The sequence below is a fragment of the Trichosurus vulpecula genome, chromosome X, assembly GCF_011100635.1.
Source record: "Trichosurus vulpecula isolate mTriVul1 chromosome X, mTriVul1.pri, whole genome shotgun sequence".
In the NCBI taxonomy this organism is placed as follows: Eukaryota; Metazoa; Chordata; class Mammalia; order Diprotodontia; family Phalangeridae; genus Trichosurus; species Trichosurus vulpecula.
In genome coordinates, this window is record NC_050582.1 from 44,006,042 (window position 1) to 44,021,811 (window position 15,770).

General features: G+C 39.6%; 1 protein-coding gene across 1 annotated transcript in view; it reads right to left on the reverse strand.

The window, feature by feature from the left end:
• Positions 1 to 131: 131 nt before the first annotated feature.
• STK26 (serine/threonine kinase 26) overlaps positions 132 to 15,770 on the reverse strand; it is a 61,811-nt gene continuing 46,172 nt past the window's right edge. Inside the window, exons 3-11 of the mRNA XM_036740155.1 lie at positions 14,442 to 14,498; positions 8,296 to 8,404; positions 8,057 to 8,214; positions 6,132 to 6,317; positions 4,185 to 4,333; positions 3,283 to 3,376; positions 2,887 to 2,949; positions 2,669 to 2,805; positions 132 to 1,936 (exon numbers count right to left, since the gene is read on the reverse strand). Coding sequence (XP_036596050.1) covers positions 1,912 to 1,936; positions 2,669 to 2,805; positions 2,887 to 2,949; positions 3,283 to 3,376; positions 4,185 to 4,333; positions 6,132 to 6,317; positions 8,057 to 8,214; positions 8,296 to 8,404; positions 14,442 to 14,498 — 978 coding nt within the window. The 3' untranslated portion in view covers positions 132 to 1,911. The remainder of the gene's footprint in view (positions 1,937 to 2,668; positions 2,806 to 2,886; positions 2,950 to 3,282; positions 3,377 to 4,184; positions 4,334 to 6,131; positions 6,318 to 8,056; positions 8,215 to 8,295; positions 8,405 to 14,441; positions 14,499 to 15,770) is intronic.

The following is a 15,770-nucleotide window of genomic DNA, read 5'->3' on the forward strand; positions in this document are numbered from 1 at the left end:
ACTGTAAAGCCCAATATAAGAAGCAAGACTACGTGCTCTGCCATTCAGAGTGGTTTCACTTTGCCAGCCAGAGACTCTAAGGAGAGACAGGTAACCATTCCCCACCACAAACATGAACAGTACAAGTCACGGAAGTTTACAGAATTAAAATATTTATTTTTGTAACCTCCCCAGCAGGGTGAACATACACTTTAAATAGTTAGACTTAATTAACTACACTGATAATGCACGTTACTATTTGAACTTTGTAAAGCTTCAGATAACTGTGTTTATGACTTGTTGCTTATACAAAAATATTTTAATCCAGAACACTCTTGTTTTCAAAAATGACCTCCAGACTTTTATAGATATAAATTGTAAGTAATTGAGTTTCAGTTACACAGCAGGTGAAAATTTCAACAGAACCATCTCTTTAACACGAAAACAAGGAATGAAAAGTAATTTTTTTTTTACACTGTAGGCACCATTGAAAAGAACTTATCCTTGGTATACAGAAGAACACTGCACTTTCTGACTCTCAGGTGTCTTATATAAAACAACCCAATGGCCATTTGACTCCCCAGATCATGTTTGCCTACACCTTCACACCTTCCTTTTTCTCATATTTGGCAGATAGAATATGCAGGTTCTTTACAAGACTTTTGTGCAAAAACAAGATTGTGCAGATCCAAATGATACAATAAACACAGAACCTTTATAAAAAATAAATGTACACCAACAATCCCACAAGTACTGAATTTCAGCATAATATACATACTGGATCCATAAGTACCATAAATATAACGAAAAAGCAATTGTATCATCTTACCTACTTTTTATGAGGGAAAAATATTACTCTACTCCACTGTAGACTACTTTTGGGAGAGAATACCTCTAACTCAGTTATTTGCATACTAACAGGAAATACATATTCAAAATACGCTTTCAGAAATTATGAACAGATGATGCTTATGAACATACTAAGAAAACAAACATTTCACAAGCCAACTTAACCCCCATACACACACATAAATGCTGGTGGGATTTCTGCTCATACTGGCTGTGGAGGAGGTATTAGTGACATGATGTTCCGCTTTTTCAAGCTCCCCTAAACCCAAGCATAGTGAACATTTGAACAAGGTCGACCAACCTGCATTTGGAACATTATTGCCAAAAGCCTTCTCTAGCTAACTGTATTGCTCTAAGTTTCTAACCGTGAACGAGACTTAAATATGACTTGAAAAAAGCCAGTTCTACAAAAGGCGATGTTGATGTAGCTACATAGATCAGCTGCAAATTATTTCACTATATTATTGCTCTGAAATGGAGGGAATCATTGAGTTGTTTGTCCTGATCCAAAAGCAGAATCGGTAGTGCGCGCTCGAATGCTTTGCCTTTCCTGGTGCTTTAAACTCTTGCTCTATGCAGGTGAATACTACCTGGAACAGTCTCCCTGCCGAGACAGTTAAAATGGTTGTTTCTTGGGGGTGGGGAGGAGAGAAAAGAGCTGGTTTTGAAACTTCTTGAGGATGACTGACAAAAGTTTCACTTATGATTGCTATGACAGACCTGTATGTTTCAGCAGTGTACAGTTAACCAAAGAGCAAAAAACATACTACTAACTTGTGCATCCTATTAAAAATAATTATGATGCCTAAAAGCAAAACTAGAGCTCAACATTTACCAGAATAAACATAGATGAGACTATGATAGTAAAACTTCTTTACAAAATCATCTCCTGAAAATATAAAACCATATATGCCCTCGCAAAAGAGTTGAGTAGGTTCTTCCAAATCCTTCACCATCAGTATGCTGCAAAGATCCAAAAGGCACATGGGAGCTCATGAGCTAAGTAAGCACTGCCAAGCTTGAAGTCGTTTGGGTGGATTTCAATGGAGCTGGATGTAACTGAAGTCAATAGTGGCAAGTTTCTTAGGATGAGTCATTAACAGAAAACCTATAAATAAAAAAACTGGGATCAATGAACAATTTTTTTTGAAAAAAATTCTAATCTGTCTTACCAATTAACTGAACAAGCTGCTGAAATTCCTTTTTAATCTGATGGGTGGCAGAAATCAATGTTCAGGCAACTGTTATTTGCAAACTGCCAAGGGAGGAAAATGGTTTTCCATGTTTTCCTGATAAAATTGAAAGGGTTTTGTGAATTAAAAAAGTAGGGGAGGGGGAAGAGACTTGAAAATTGCCTGTTGTATCACAACCTTTTATTTAAAAAAAGGTTAAATTGTTCCTCCTATTTTTCATCTAGAGAATATTGTATCTATGAGGCAACCGTTGAGAGCTTTATCCCCTCCCTTCACGTATTCTGAATTCATAGGGTACGAATGGTCACACACCATTTCTATGGGAGGCATTGCTAGCTATCTTCAGGCCAAATTGCACCAGTCTCAAGGTCGATTCATACCTCCTGGATTTAAAAACTGTTCCTTCTGGTTAGAGCTTCAGTTCTGGAGACCGTCAACAAATGTTTCTAAAATGATAGCTAAAAATCATTTCTTGGTTGAGGAGGAAATTGTGACTATACATCTGTGACCAATGGAAAGCCAAGGAACCAAAGTGGAGGGTGAAGACAGGAGCTTCTCCAGAATTCCCTGAGATGGCAAAGCCTAGGAAGAGGCCCTCCCACCCCCAACAAGAGTGGAACAGGAAGGGGATGACTCAGGAAACTTACTTCTGAAACTTCTCAATTAATTTCTTCACCATCTTATCCGTAATTCCGGGACAAGCAGTCTCGGCCACTGTCAGACTTTTCTCAAGCTCTTCAATTGCTTTTGTTCTGCTTGCATTACTTGTGTCTTGCTCTTTCAACTAAATCAGAGACCAGTGATACTATCAGACTTAAAAACAGTTTTGGAAAGACAGAGCCAGAGATAATGGAATAGTACTTACTTCAGCAAACACAGGTGTGATTATTGTAGACAAGCAGCTCAGTGTTTTGGCAAGGTCTTGTTCCTTTAACATAAGCAAAACAGACAGAACAACAGGCGAAAGGATCGTTTGTTTAAAAAAATGAACACAACCACGTCCTTATCCTGAGGGACAGAGATTTTATCTTATTGCCACTTACCTAAACCCCCTCCCCACTGCCTGGGGCAGAAAGATCTTAACTCTGAAGCTCCTGATGTACCCACATTCCCATAAACCATCCTCCCAAACCCTGGCAGGGCCTAGCAGGAGCCCAAGGCTATGAGCCATCAAAACTGAGTTGTTTGCCACTGAGGCCAAACAACTCATCATCATCATCATTTTACCATCATTTTACTGTAGGAAAGACCATCTACATACTGTTCCATTCTGTAATTTCTTTGCATCAGGTTTCTTCCGAACAGTTGTAAAAGTCCATTCAGGATGAGAATTATTTTCCTTGTTGCTGCATTCCCTAAGAGAAAAAACCTCACCAATTATTTTTTCTTTGCAAAACAAGGATTCTTTCTCCAATAATTGTCAGTAAACAATGCTAGTGAAATAAGATTCCAGATAGGTCTCATTTTGTCAAATCTTAGTTGTTCCCCTGTCTGCACCCCCAAAGTACCCAGCGAAATTCTAATTGAGTAGGTCCATATACTCTATGGAACTACCTTTGGAATCCTTTAAAAATTTGAGAATAACGATGGCTTTGGATAAAGGAATTTCTGCTACTATGCCCATTCTGCAAAGGAAGAAAGGTTGTTTTGGTATAGCTAAACAGAATCTGTTCTGGAAGTAATTTAGAAATTTAATAAAAATAATCCTGAATTGATCATGTCTGATCAAGTGACCTGGTTTATACAAATGTGTAAACATATACACTTAGTATATGTATTGCTATATATAGAAAATGTCTGCTTTGCAAAACTTAAGCCTGACACAAATGTTAATTATGTAAGCTGTGTAGGAACAAAACGTGGCAATTCCTATGGGGGGGGTGACTGAGATTAAACTACGGGCTTAAAAGTGGGGTTCAGGTAACTTTCTAAGGGCTGATTTTGAGATGGCCCTGATGATCTAGAGATCTATAGTTCATTTCCTTTTCAAAATCAATCCTGAGGACCCAGTTGTTTGTGTAACAAAGACAAGGGGCCATAAGTAGAGATTCAGTAAAATAACAAATGGCCTGATTGTCTGTGTCCCACATCATTTCTGATTTAAGAAGACTTTCAGAGTGATCCAGCAAGTGACCCCCAATCCCTAACTGCACCCACACTCACGAGTCAGAGCCGTCAGACTCCGATTCATCGTCACTGTGTCCTTCAGCTTTCCATCTCTTGAACCGATCGATCAGTTCTGTCAGGTATGACGTCTTCTTGGCATTTTTAATAATGAATTTGTGCTTCAGCAGTTCTTTAGCTGTCGGACGCTAAGTCAAAAATAAAGAATGCATGAATATGTGTATCTGTGTTTATGGAAGCAGATGACTAATGATTTTATGGCACAGAAGCTACCACTACATTGGAAAGAAGCTTACTAGTTTAGTACCAATTTGAAATATCAGCTTTTGCACATACAAAGATCACTTTATTAGTGAGCCCACCTGCAAAGTGACAGGGAAAAAAGCATGGTTCAGGACTTAAAAAACAAAATTTCATTTACAAGACATGAATTCAGATATACATTAAGTTCAAAGCACTTAATTAAAAAACACACACCTTTATTAAGTAGGCTTTGAGTTTTAAAACAATAAAATGATGAAAAGGATAATTGTATGTACTTGAAAGAATGGGAAGTGTTAGCTTAATTGTTCATAGGGCTAGTGATCTCAAAAAATGATTGGCATTTTATCAATATGAATAAGTCACATGTTCAAATTTTAAACAGCATAACCAGGCTTGGGTACCCAGAATAGCTGACATGTAAGGCCAGCTTCTTTCTGCAAGTCAGCAGAAGATAGCTTTACTTTAAAAACAACTGTAATCAAGTGAGGCCCCAAACTCAGTTACATTTTACTTTGGATTTCTCGATGCCAGGAAAAAGAAACACATCCTCAAACCCACCAGCAGACACCTTTCAGGGGGGTGCGGGGGAGAGATCATTCGCTAGCCTAAGTGCAAGCTATCACCCCCATAGGGATCATAGAAGCTGGTCAGAAGGAAAAGGCTTTTGCATGTACAGAGATCACTTTGCTAGCCCACCTGCAAAGTGGCAGTGAAAAAGACTTTAAAAACAAAATTTCAATTAAATATTTCATTTAAAAGACACTTATGAATTCAGATATATAATAAGTATAAAAGCCTAGTTAATAAGGGTATAAGTAGGCACTGTGTTTTAAAACACTAAAAGAATTTTCTTTCCTCCAAACTCAACACTCTAATCCTCTCTCCACTTCACCCACACCTTAACCTACGTCTTCCACTCTCTTCCCTTTTTCAGTACACCTCACTACATTTCCAACTACCTGAGGCTGGGTTTGAACCCTGGTTGTCCTGACTCCTAGACTGCTGCTCTATCCCCTACAACAACAGGCTGCCTCTCCCCCTTCTCCTCTTCTAGCACTCTCTTACCCTCCCCAGTTCACTCAGAGACTACACCACAATAACTCCCTGACCAAGCTCTACTTCTTGGCCTTACAATGACTATCAATGGTACCTATTTCTCTTTCAAAACCCAAACCTGAGGGCCTGACCCTCCCACCTTCATTGCCTCACTCTGAGTGACTACATGAAATAGCCTAAGACAACCAGGGTCTCCCATTGCATCCTCAGTCATCTCCAGCCATCCTGATGAATATCTGCTCACTGGATCCACATAGCTATGGAAGAGAAAGTATGACTGTTGACCTTCCACAGCCCTCCCTCACTCAAAGTCAACTGCAAGTCATGTCATCATTTTCCTGATGTCCTAGTCCTCCTCAAAAACAAGGGACAAACACAATATAGAAATGTCATTAAACCCCCAAATCATTACATTACACATACTTTAAGTGATAAAATCACATAAGATGCTTCCTCTGTCCTGAAAGGAGAAACTGTCAGCATAGAACAGGGAAAGCAGAGAAAAGAAACAGGACTGGACTGAGCTAAAGAGAAGCAAAGAGAGGACTATGGGACAATTTTTTGTTTATCCCAATACCCACAGAGGAAAGTACATGTATATCCTTTCCCTTTCTGAACTTAATAAGAAGCAATTTTAAAAAAAAAAATCAATGAATAGATACTCACAAATGATGGGTCCTTGTTCAAACACGCATCAGTAAATTCTTTAAAGGGTTTCGTGAAATCTCCCAATAGAGTTGGGGGATTATTTTTGGGAATCAGGAAAAGAACTCTCATGGGATGCATGTCGGAATTAGGTGGCTCTCCTTTGGCTAATTCAATAGCAGTAATTCCTAAGGACCATATGTCAGCCTGAAATGAGAAAAGAAAAAGCAATATAGTAACATGTATAAAAGGCAACAATTCCTTGCATTTCTGAACTATGGGAATCATATGAATAGTATACACAACCTCTTTCTTCTACCTCTCTCCTTTTTAGGCTGAAATGCTTAAATGGCAACCATGAAATCACAGTTATGTCCACCGAGACCCTGCTCTCCTCATTGCTAACTCCCTCCCCTTTTAACCATTTTGGGAAGGACTCCATCAATATTCCACTTCAACTCCCTCTAGAATCTTCTTCCTTTTTTCCCATTCCCCTTCCAGCATTTCTACCAATCATCTTTTCCTTAAGACAGGGCCCAACCATCTTGCTTGTGATATTTGTATCTCCAGTGCTTCATACAGCCCTGCCACTTCCTATCTATCATTTACAAGGCAGCTTTCTTAGGCCATTCAGAGTTCTGGGAAAACCTATCAAATCAGGAAAACAGTACAACTACTCAAGGCCTAGGTGGACAAGTGCTTTTATCTCAGAATGAAACCAATTTGTTACAGAGGAGCTGGTCTAGAACAGTACTTCTTAAACTATTGGTGCGGTTGAGAAAAATTTGGCAACAGTAAAAGGTTTCTGAAGGTAAAATGACCACAAATGAATTCAAAATCAAATGCATAATAGATCCAAGGGATTTCTGGCAGAAATTGCCCCATGTTGCATCTCACAACTTCACTGCAACCTTGGTTTGGAACACAAAGCAAGCACACTTTGCACAGCACATGCCCTCACGCCACAAAGCCCCAAGGAACACTGCTGAAACCAGAGGAGAAAAAGTTTTAAGAAGCCTTGATCTAGAAAAAAGCTGTTAACAATGGGGAAAGAATCATCCCTGCCTTCTAGTGTAACTCCTCATCTGGTATGATGGAGGCTACAAAGAGATTTGGGCTCATGGTAAACAGACAGAAGGCACTAGAATCAGGTGGAATTTTAGATGGGACTTGAAGGAAGCAGAGAGGAGGAGAAAGAGTGTTCTAAGGATGGACTGTGAAAATGAAAACATCCACAGTTGGGAGATGGATGGTCTTGGTCAAGGAACTTAGCAAGGAGGCCACTGTTACTGGATTTTAAAAAGGGTGGGACAGATTATGAAGGGCTTTGAATGCCAGAGAATTTTATATTTGATCCTGGAAGTAAAACAGGGAACCACTAGAATATACTGAATACAAGGAATGCCATTTAAGCTTATGCTTTACAAGATCACTTTGACAACTGAGTGGAGGATGGACTGGATGGGAGAGACTTGAGAGGCAGGCAGCCCCACCAGCAGGCTATTGTGATAGTCCAGGTATGAAGTAAAGAGGGCCTGCATCATGATGGTGGCAGTATTAGAGAAAGAGAAATGTCTACATATTGTTTCAGAACTTTTTCAGGCCTCCAAATGAACATCCAATATTTGCAAGGTGAATCTCCACTTAGAAACCAGAGCAAATATAGGAGCCAGATCCCAAGCTCAGTAAGGAACCACCCCAACCTGCCTTCTTCAAATAACAGCAGCCACCCAAACAGTACCACAGTAGTCCTCAGAGCCAGGACCAAAGAAGTGCTTCTGGTGCCTTGGAGGAAAGCTCAATGAATTATGCCAAGACCTATAGAGAAGTTGCCCAGGAAAAGGTCTGGAAGGATCACTCATACCAATGAGACTATAGAACCATCCAAATGCATGCACTTATAACTAAAATCACAACAGAAACATTTTATGCTGGTGATGTCTTACTTTTGAGTCATAAGCTGATTGCTGAATAACTTCAGGAGCCATCCAGAATGGGGTTCCTACAAAGGTGTTCCTTTTAATCTGTGTGTCTGTCAACTGGCCAGCAACTCCAAAGTCTGCAAGCTTAACGTCTCCTTGCTCTGACAACAAGACATTGGCAGCTGGAAAATGTAAAACTCCAATTAGTTACCTTCCTCAGAAGACATCAATTTTTATCAAGTTCATACTGAAGTTTTGCACACCTTTTATGTCCCTGTGAATTTTCTTTTCTGAATGCAGGTAGTCTAGACCTTTCAAAATTTCCTTTAGCATGGTAGCTATCTGGAACTCATCAAATGGACCAGCTCGAAGCTTAGGGGGCAAAAACACGCACACGCACACACACAATACACAAAGGTTTGGGGAAGAAAAAAGGTTACATTAATGTTTGAGTTATCTTTGAAATAAAGGAAATTACATAAAAGCTGTTTCACAATGTTAAAAGACCAATATTTAAGAAACATGCCTAAAACTTTTTTAAAAACACTTTCAGTAGGGCGAGTAAGCCAAAATAGGTCTTAAAATAAGAAACTGAACCGTGAAAGGGTGAGAACACTTACCAGACCAGCTGTTCCACTAGACTTTGAAGTAACTGACTTACATAGATGCTTCAGAAAAGATTAGCTACCTACATGTGAGTGTTTTGAAATAAAACAGTATTAAATTGGAACATGCTTTAAAATCCTACAGCAACCCAATTTCAAAACTTATGACCATTTCATTCATGTGATCAACTGTACTCTAATTGTTATCATCTAACTTGTTTTAATACTACATGGAATAGACCAACTCGTTAAGAAAAAGCAATGGATTTGGAGTTGGAGGATTGGGCTTTCTTCCTCATCTTTACAGTGAAAAGTTTAGACCAGATGATCTCCAAGGTCCCTTTCAGCCCTGAATCATGCGACCCTACTGGGTTTCCCAAATTCAAAGATTTGAACAAGGCACACAATTGAATGCTTCACAGTATAAACTTCTATGCAATCATGCAGAGTTCAGATTTTGCATGAAGATCTAACACATTTCCCTCCCTCTTTCCCCATCCCTTAGACTAAAGCCAATTGCCTTGACTGGAAAACAAGGAAAGCAATCGTTAGGTTTTAGGAGAATTTGTAATGGAATATCTGAAAAATCTCTTTTCAAAGAAGTGATTTTAAAATTCTGGTACCTCATAAAGCACCAACAGTGAAGTGTACAATGTTATTACAGGAAAGGGTGGGAATGTCGAGGCAGTGCTGGGGTGGAGTTCTGTTTGCTGTGGGGAGGGCAGAGGTAGTTAAAAAAAAACCCAAGCCCCTGGCCACAAGAAGGGAGTCATGGGTCTCTGGCACCTTGTGTACTTAATCTGAAATGAATGCTGCATTTATAGTCAAGAAAGAGCACTTTTATGTTAAATTCAAATCACTTAAAATAGAACCTATGCTTCAGCTTTACTGTTTAACTGCAGTCTGTGGACACAATGTTCTCTACAGACTTCTAGAGTTCAACAAATCGCTCTCAAATTTTCTCCATTTACTTTCAAAACTATCAAATTCTAGAAAAGAAAGTTTCTAAATTAATATTCAAAATCATCTGGGAAGGTGAGAAACTCACATTTTAATCACTGCTGGCACTGAAATGTCTACAGACCATATTCGAGCCTAGTTCTTGGCTTATTGAGACAGCAGATGTTGGCACTGCTGGACATTAAGGAGCTGAGCATGTACTTCTCCAGGTATTTATGAATCGGTGGAAGCTAGTCAGTATACCGTCTTCTCAGCTATCACTTGGGGGAATTTACACAGAGCTAGCTAAAAGCCTGAATGAGCCAATGCGCTCTCTCTATTGAGTATTTGAAAAAGGATGGTCCTGAAAGCACTAAGAGTTGAAACACTGCATCTAGAATCAATTTGAGAACAAGGTATAAAACATCAGTTAACTAGGGTACTCGTTGGAGCTCACTTTGTTTCGGCCTCTGTGGGTTAGTTACACGAATTTCCTCCTCATTGAACACAAATGACTCTTTAATGATTAAGGACCTTATATCTATCTCAGGCTATGCTACCTTACTAACTCAAGACCAAAAGGGTAGATGGATTCTGTTGTAAGTCTTCGGTTTATTTTGTGTTCTCTGTTCTCTGGGAGATTGCTGCTCCTACTGTGCCCACTTGTAGTAAAGCATGTTGAGTCCATCTATGTACATAACTAATCTCTATTAGAGAAGAGGGAGAGCTTGGCCTATCTATCGGAAACACTGTCGAGCCAAGTTACAAGTATCTAACTACATCTGTTGGCTCCAAATTGACCTTAGTTCTTCCACTCTAGAGGTCACCTAGTTTGACCCCTTCATTTTACAGAGAAAGAAACTCAGGCCCAGAAAGGAAGTGACTTGCCCAAGATCACACAAGTACTATGCATCAGAAATGAGATTCAAGCCTACAGTCCTGTAACTCCAAATCCTATGCTCCTACCACATCATTATAGGTAAGTACTTCATACTGGTTTTTACTCCCGGACTCAGCAGATGCCCTCTTTAGGCTTGTCACTGTCCTCAACTATTTCCCTTACTTCTAACTCCAGGCCTCTCTTTTAGCCTCCTCTAGGCTGCAGAAACAGAATTCTTTTTGGCTGTGGATGCCAGGTCTAGCCAATTTCCTACCAGGCTAAAAGTACTTACCTTTCATATGATCCAGCAACTTCACCAGTGTCCTCTAGGTTCTGCCCTCAGGAACCACTGGCCTACTATCCTTCTGAGTACTGAATACTTGGCCCCTGACTCAAACCCTTTGAGCTGAGCCTCCCTTTTTGAGCAGCCCATTCCAAATTCCTCTTTTTCCCTTTTGTCCTGTCCTTGTTTTAAATGCTTTTCAGCAGCTTTACCTCTTCTCACAGTCCTTTCCACTGACCATTTCTTCCAAAGTCCCCTCTAAGTGGTTCTCATCATAGCCTACGTTATTACCTCATTCGATCTTTATACATAACCTGGGAGAAGAATTTCAAATATCATTCCCATTTTATAGATGAAGTAAGTGGGCCTTCTACAGGGTCTGAAAACTGGGTTGAATCCCAGTGTTCTTTCTGCTACATACCCTGCTTGCAAAGGCTTTTGATCCTCTCTTGTGTCAGACTACTTAATATAAACAAGAATCAGCCAGAATCCTAGATAAATGGAAGGAGGGTGGCCAAGGGAGTCAGTTACTATTGAGGGACACAGGCTTTAGATTGCTGGGAATAAGCCAGTGTGCATATTTAATTTAGCCAATGATCCTGATGCTTAAGTAGAAAATATACTCAATGACATTTGGAGATGACATAAAATTTGAGGGTGAGAGGGGGGAAGAGATGGCCAGCTCCTTGAATGACAGGATTAGAATTCAAGATGACCTGGGCAAATTGGAAATGCATCCTCAAATACAAAATTGATAAGAAGTATGTAAAGACAGTTGTGGAAAAATATCAATGAGAAGAGATTAAAGGAGATGAGAGGTAGTCCTCTCTTCTCCAAAGTAAATTAAGGGTGACTTCGAAAAGACTTCAATGGCTCTGTGATCTCCTCCATGTGGGTATGCTTTCGTAATGATGCAAACTGCATCCTATCTATGCCTGCTCAGCCTGTGCAATCCCTGTCCATGTCCCCTTCAAAAATATAAAGGGCTTTTTAATAATGGACAAATATCCAGCTTGTCTTTCCACAAAGGAGAAGAGGAAGAAGTGAAGTCTAGCTTAAGAATAAAGTACTTAAATGAAATATAAGCAATAATTGACGAACCTTGAAGTTTAATGCTGAGATGAATTATTAATAAGCAATAACTCATTAATATAATAGTGCTTCAAGTACACCAAATGTTTTCCCCATCACACCAACCCTGTAGGTACATTAAGCATCATTTTATAGATGGGGAAACCCAGTGGGGAAGCACTTGAAGAGGAATTCAAATCCTAATCCCCAGACTCCAAATCCAGTGCTCTCTATTCATGACTTAACTACCAGATTGCCTCCACAGGACTAGTTTGGGGAGGATAGCACCCTGGAGTTCTTCATGCACAATGAAGAGGTTCAAGGATCACTTTCAGATATGACTCTAAACAAAAGGTAAGGGGAATTTGCTCAAGGTCCTTTCCATTCCTGAGATTTGAATGTTGCCCATTTGGCAGACACGTGCCTCCTCTGGAATTTAAACAACTTTATACTAGGAATATTCAACTGTACTTAAAAATAAGAAAGAAAATATTATTTGACAATCTTTTAAATCAAAATTGTTCACAACAAACATTTCAGTTAAATCCAAAGAAAACAGGAAGGGATCTCAGAGGTCATATAGAGTAGAGCAATGCATTTTCCAGATGAGGACATCCTCATGGGGTAAAACCTCAACTAGACCTGGCAGCTCCACAATTCTAGTCTAGCCAGCCTTCCACTACAGCACCATGACTTGTACTTTACAAAAGGTCATTTTAAGAGAATTTGTATGGACGTCTGGTTCTCAGGTACTGATAGCAATTTGTATTTGCTGTGATCTTTATAGTGGTCAGCATTTGTTCATTTAAATCTGAAGAAAAAGTGAAACAGGAATTAACCAACTTAAAGCAATAGTCTTACCCACTTTATGACATTAATTAAAATGTAAATCATCACATGAAGAGCATTTTACCATCTCATTTAAATGATTATCTAATTCTTGGTTCAAGCTGTTACAGCTGAGACAATAGAGATACAAGTGCTCAAAGACAGATTCAAAAAAGAGAATGGAGACCCATGCAACAAAACCCATGTCTTGGAGCATAAAATATACTTTATGTATGCATAAGACTGAAGGATGATGGTTAAGCATCAAAAAAGCTCAAATAATTTTCACTGTCTACCTGGGTGTATAAGGGACTACATGACAATCAGGGAATTTCATAGATATTGTAGTTCACCCAGTCCAACTGCTACCCAAACTGGATTCTCTTTACATCCCTGAGAAACAGCTCTCTAGCCTCTGGTCCAAGGTTTCCAGTTCACCAGGGATGGAGAATTTCCCAGCCCAGAATCAAGAACAATGGCTGTCACAGGCCCAAATTTTAGAGCCTACATCCTCTCTCTGAGTCATTTAAAAGATCTGGAGCTAACTTCTGTCCTAAAAGATTATCTCCTCACTTCCATAGTTGTGAATAAAGGAGCTAAAGCCACTTCCTCTCTTCTAGAAAAACGGGAAGAGGAATATCAAACTGAAAAAAGGCTCACAAACAGTCATTGTTACTTTAAGTGACTTGCAGCTGTAAACAACATCAAAGGCTTTTCAACGAGTCAGAGGACAGGTAACCATTGAAATTTATAGGAAGACCTTGTACCTAGGGGTTTATATTTGACATCTTTCTGCAAGATCTTTTTAAAAAGTACACAAATGGTAGCAGAATTAGAGCAGAAGCCAGTCTTTTCATTTTATTGAGGAGGAAACGAGTCCCAGAAAGGGTAAATGACTCGCTCCAGGTCATAGAGCTAGTCAGTGACCAAGCAAAGACTAGAACCCAGATCTAGTGTTGACTACACTGTTCTTTCAGTGACAACCTGCTAACCCTAAATTAAGTGTTTCATTAATTTCTTGTCTGCTCACATACTAATTCTCTCTGTTATCCACCAGTTGACAGCCTTGCTGATTGGTCTATACATCCAGACACTACCACTCACCAACCCTGGCAACTGCTTGAATTGTGGGCACCATGCCTAAAAGGAAAGACACATCAGCCCCCTTTGGGCTGTCCTTGCCAACCCAAATCCGAAGTGGCAGCAAATGCCACATGCAAACTCTTTCAGGTTTAAAATGTCAAGCTGGAAACATTTGCTAATTTTAGCCTGGTGGCCAACACGTGGATCTTCTGCCATGCAGCCTTCTCCCTTACAGTAGAGGGAATGTGGTGCTAAAAGAGACTCCAGAGTTAGCTGCAACTGCCCTTTGGCCTACCCAAGAAGACAACTCACTTGCATATTACTTTATTTTGCATAGAAAAGTGCATGTGTATAAACATATGTATATATATATATATCTTTATGTATATATACATATATATATATGTGTGTGTATATATATATGTTTATACACACACACACACACACACACACACTCATACAAACAATACTTATAAGATTCAGTGCTGATCCTCCACCCAAGGAAGTTATTCCATTGTGATCTACAAAGTGTTTGCTCCTACCCCAACCATGTGATTTCATTAGCATAGATTAGCTGAAATTTTATTAACCTGCTTAAGGAGGATTGTTTCTTCATTTTATGTGTACATATATATACATATATACACATACACACATAAATACACACACTCATGTACATATACATGTATATATGTAAGCATGTATTTTTCCAATACTTACAAGATCCAGTGCTGATCCTCCACCCAAGTATTCCATTATGATCCACAGCTTTGTGCCCTGTAAAGACCAAGCCAATGAATGATTATGAAATGGTGTTTTTTTCTTTCAGAGGAAGGTCTGGGTCTGGGTTATGTTCCTCAAATTCCTTTGTTTGTTGGGTACATTTGATCATACTCCCCCAGAACTTGCTCTTTCATCTGACTTCACTTTTTCTATGTTTTGAAGCCTTGGGCTTAGCTCTAACTCTTCCAGCTCCATTTCCTCCAATCTAAGTGGTCACCAAGTCCTGCCATTTCTACATCATGTCTGAATCATCCTCCCTATTCTGGAGCTCCCTCCACTGGATGATCCTTCATTATGACCTGCCTACTTCTCTGAACAAGTCTTGCTGCTTTCACTCTTCCCTTGTCTGACGAAAACATCCTTTAAACCATTACCAGAATCACCAACTTTATGCTTAGATCTGGCCAGGTCATTCTTCTGTTCAAAAGTTTTCAGAGAATCTCTACTGCTTGCTGGGTTAATGTTCACACTTGGCAATCAAAGCCCACTGCCATATGCTGCTACTTGACCTTTCTAGCTTTCTATTACTCACTCTTCATGTTTGACATCAGTCCACCTACACAATTCTGTCTACCACCATGTCCTTTGCTTTCTGGTGTCCTTATGCCTAGAATGCACACCCTTACCTGACCTCACAAACACTTTTTAAATTCTAACCCAGCTCTTAAACTCCAATCAGAAAGCCACCCCACCTCCCAGTCAAGTTTTCCTGATCCCCCGCACTGGTAATGATCTTTTGCCCTCATTAGGCACTTTCTTTTACAATTCTGAAATTCACTCAATCTTGCATACTACATAGAGTTCCTTACTCCACTCTGAGACTGCACACTCCATATCATATCAACTAAGCATTTGGCACTGGAAATGCAAAGGTAAAGCCAAAAAAAAAAACCAAACCCAAAACCCAGTGCTGCCATGGAGGAGTTTATAGTCCATTTATCTAAACGCTGCATCTTCCCAGTGTCACCCAAAGTTCTCTTGATATGATAGTTGTTCATTTGTTCAGTTATGTCCAATTCTTTGTGACCCCATGGACCCATGGCATACCAGACCCTTCTGTCCTCCATTATTTCCCAAAGTCTGTCCAAGCTCACGTTCACTGCTTCCACAACACTCCCTCTCCATCTCATCCTCTGCCTTCTCCTCATCCCTTCTCCTTTTGCCTTCAATCTTTCCCAACATCAGTGTCTTTTACAATGAGTCTTGTCTTCTCATTATGTAGCCAAAGTATTTTAAGCTTCACCTTCAGTATTTGATGTTCTAGCA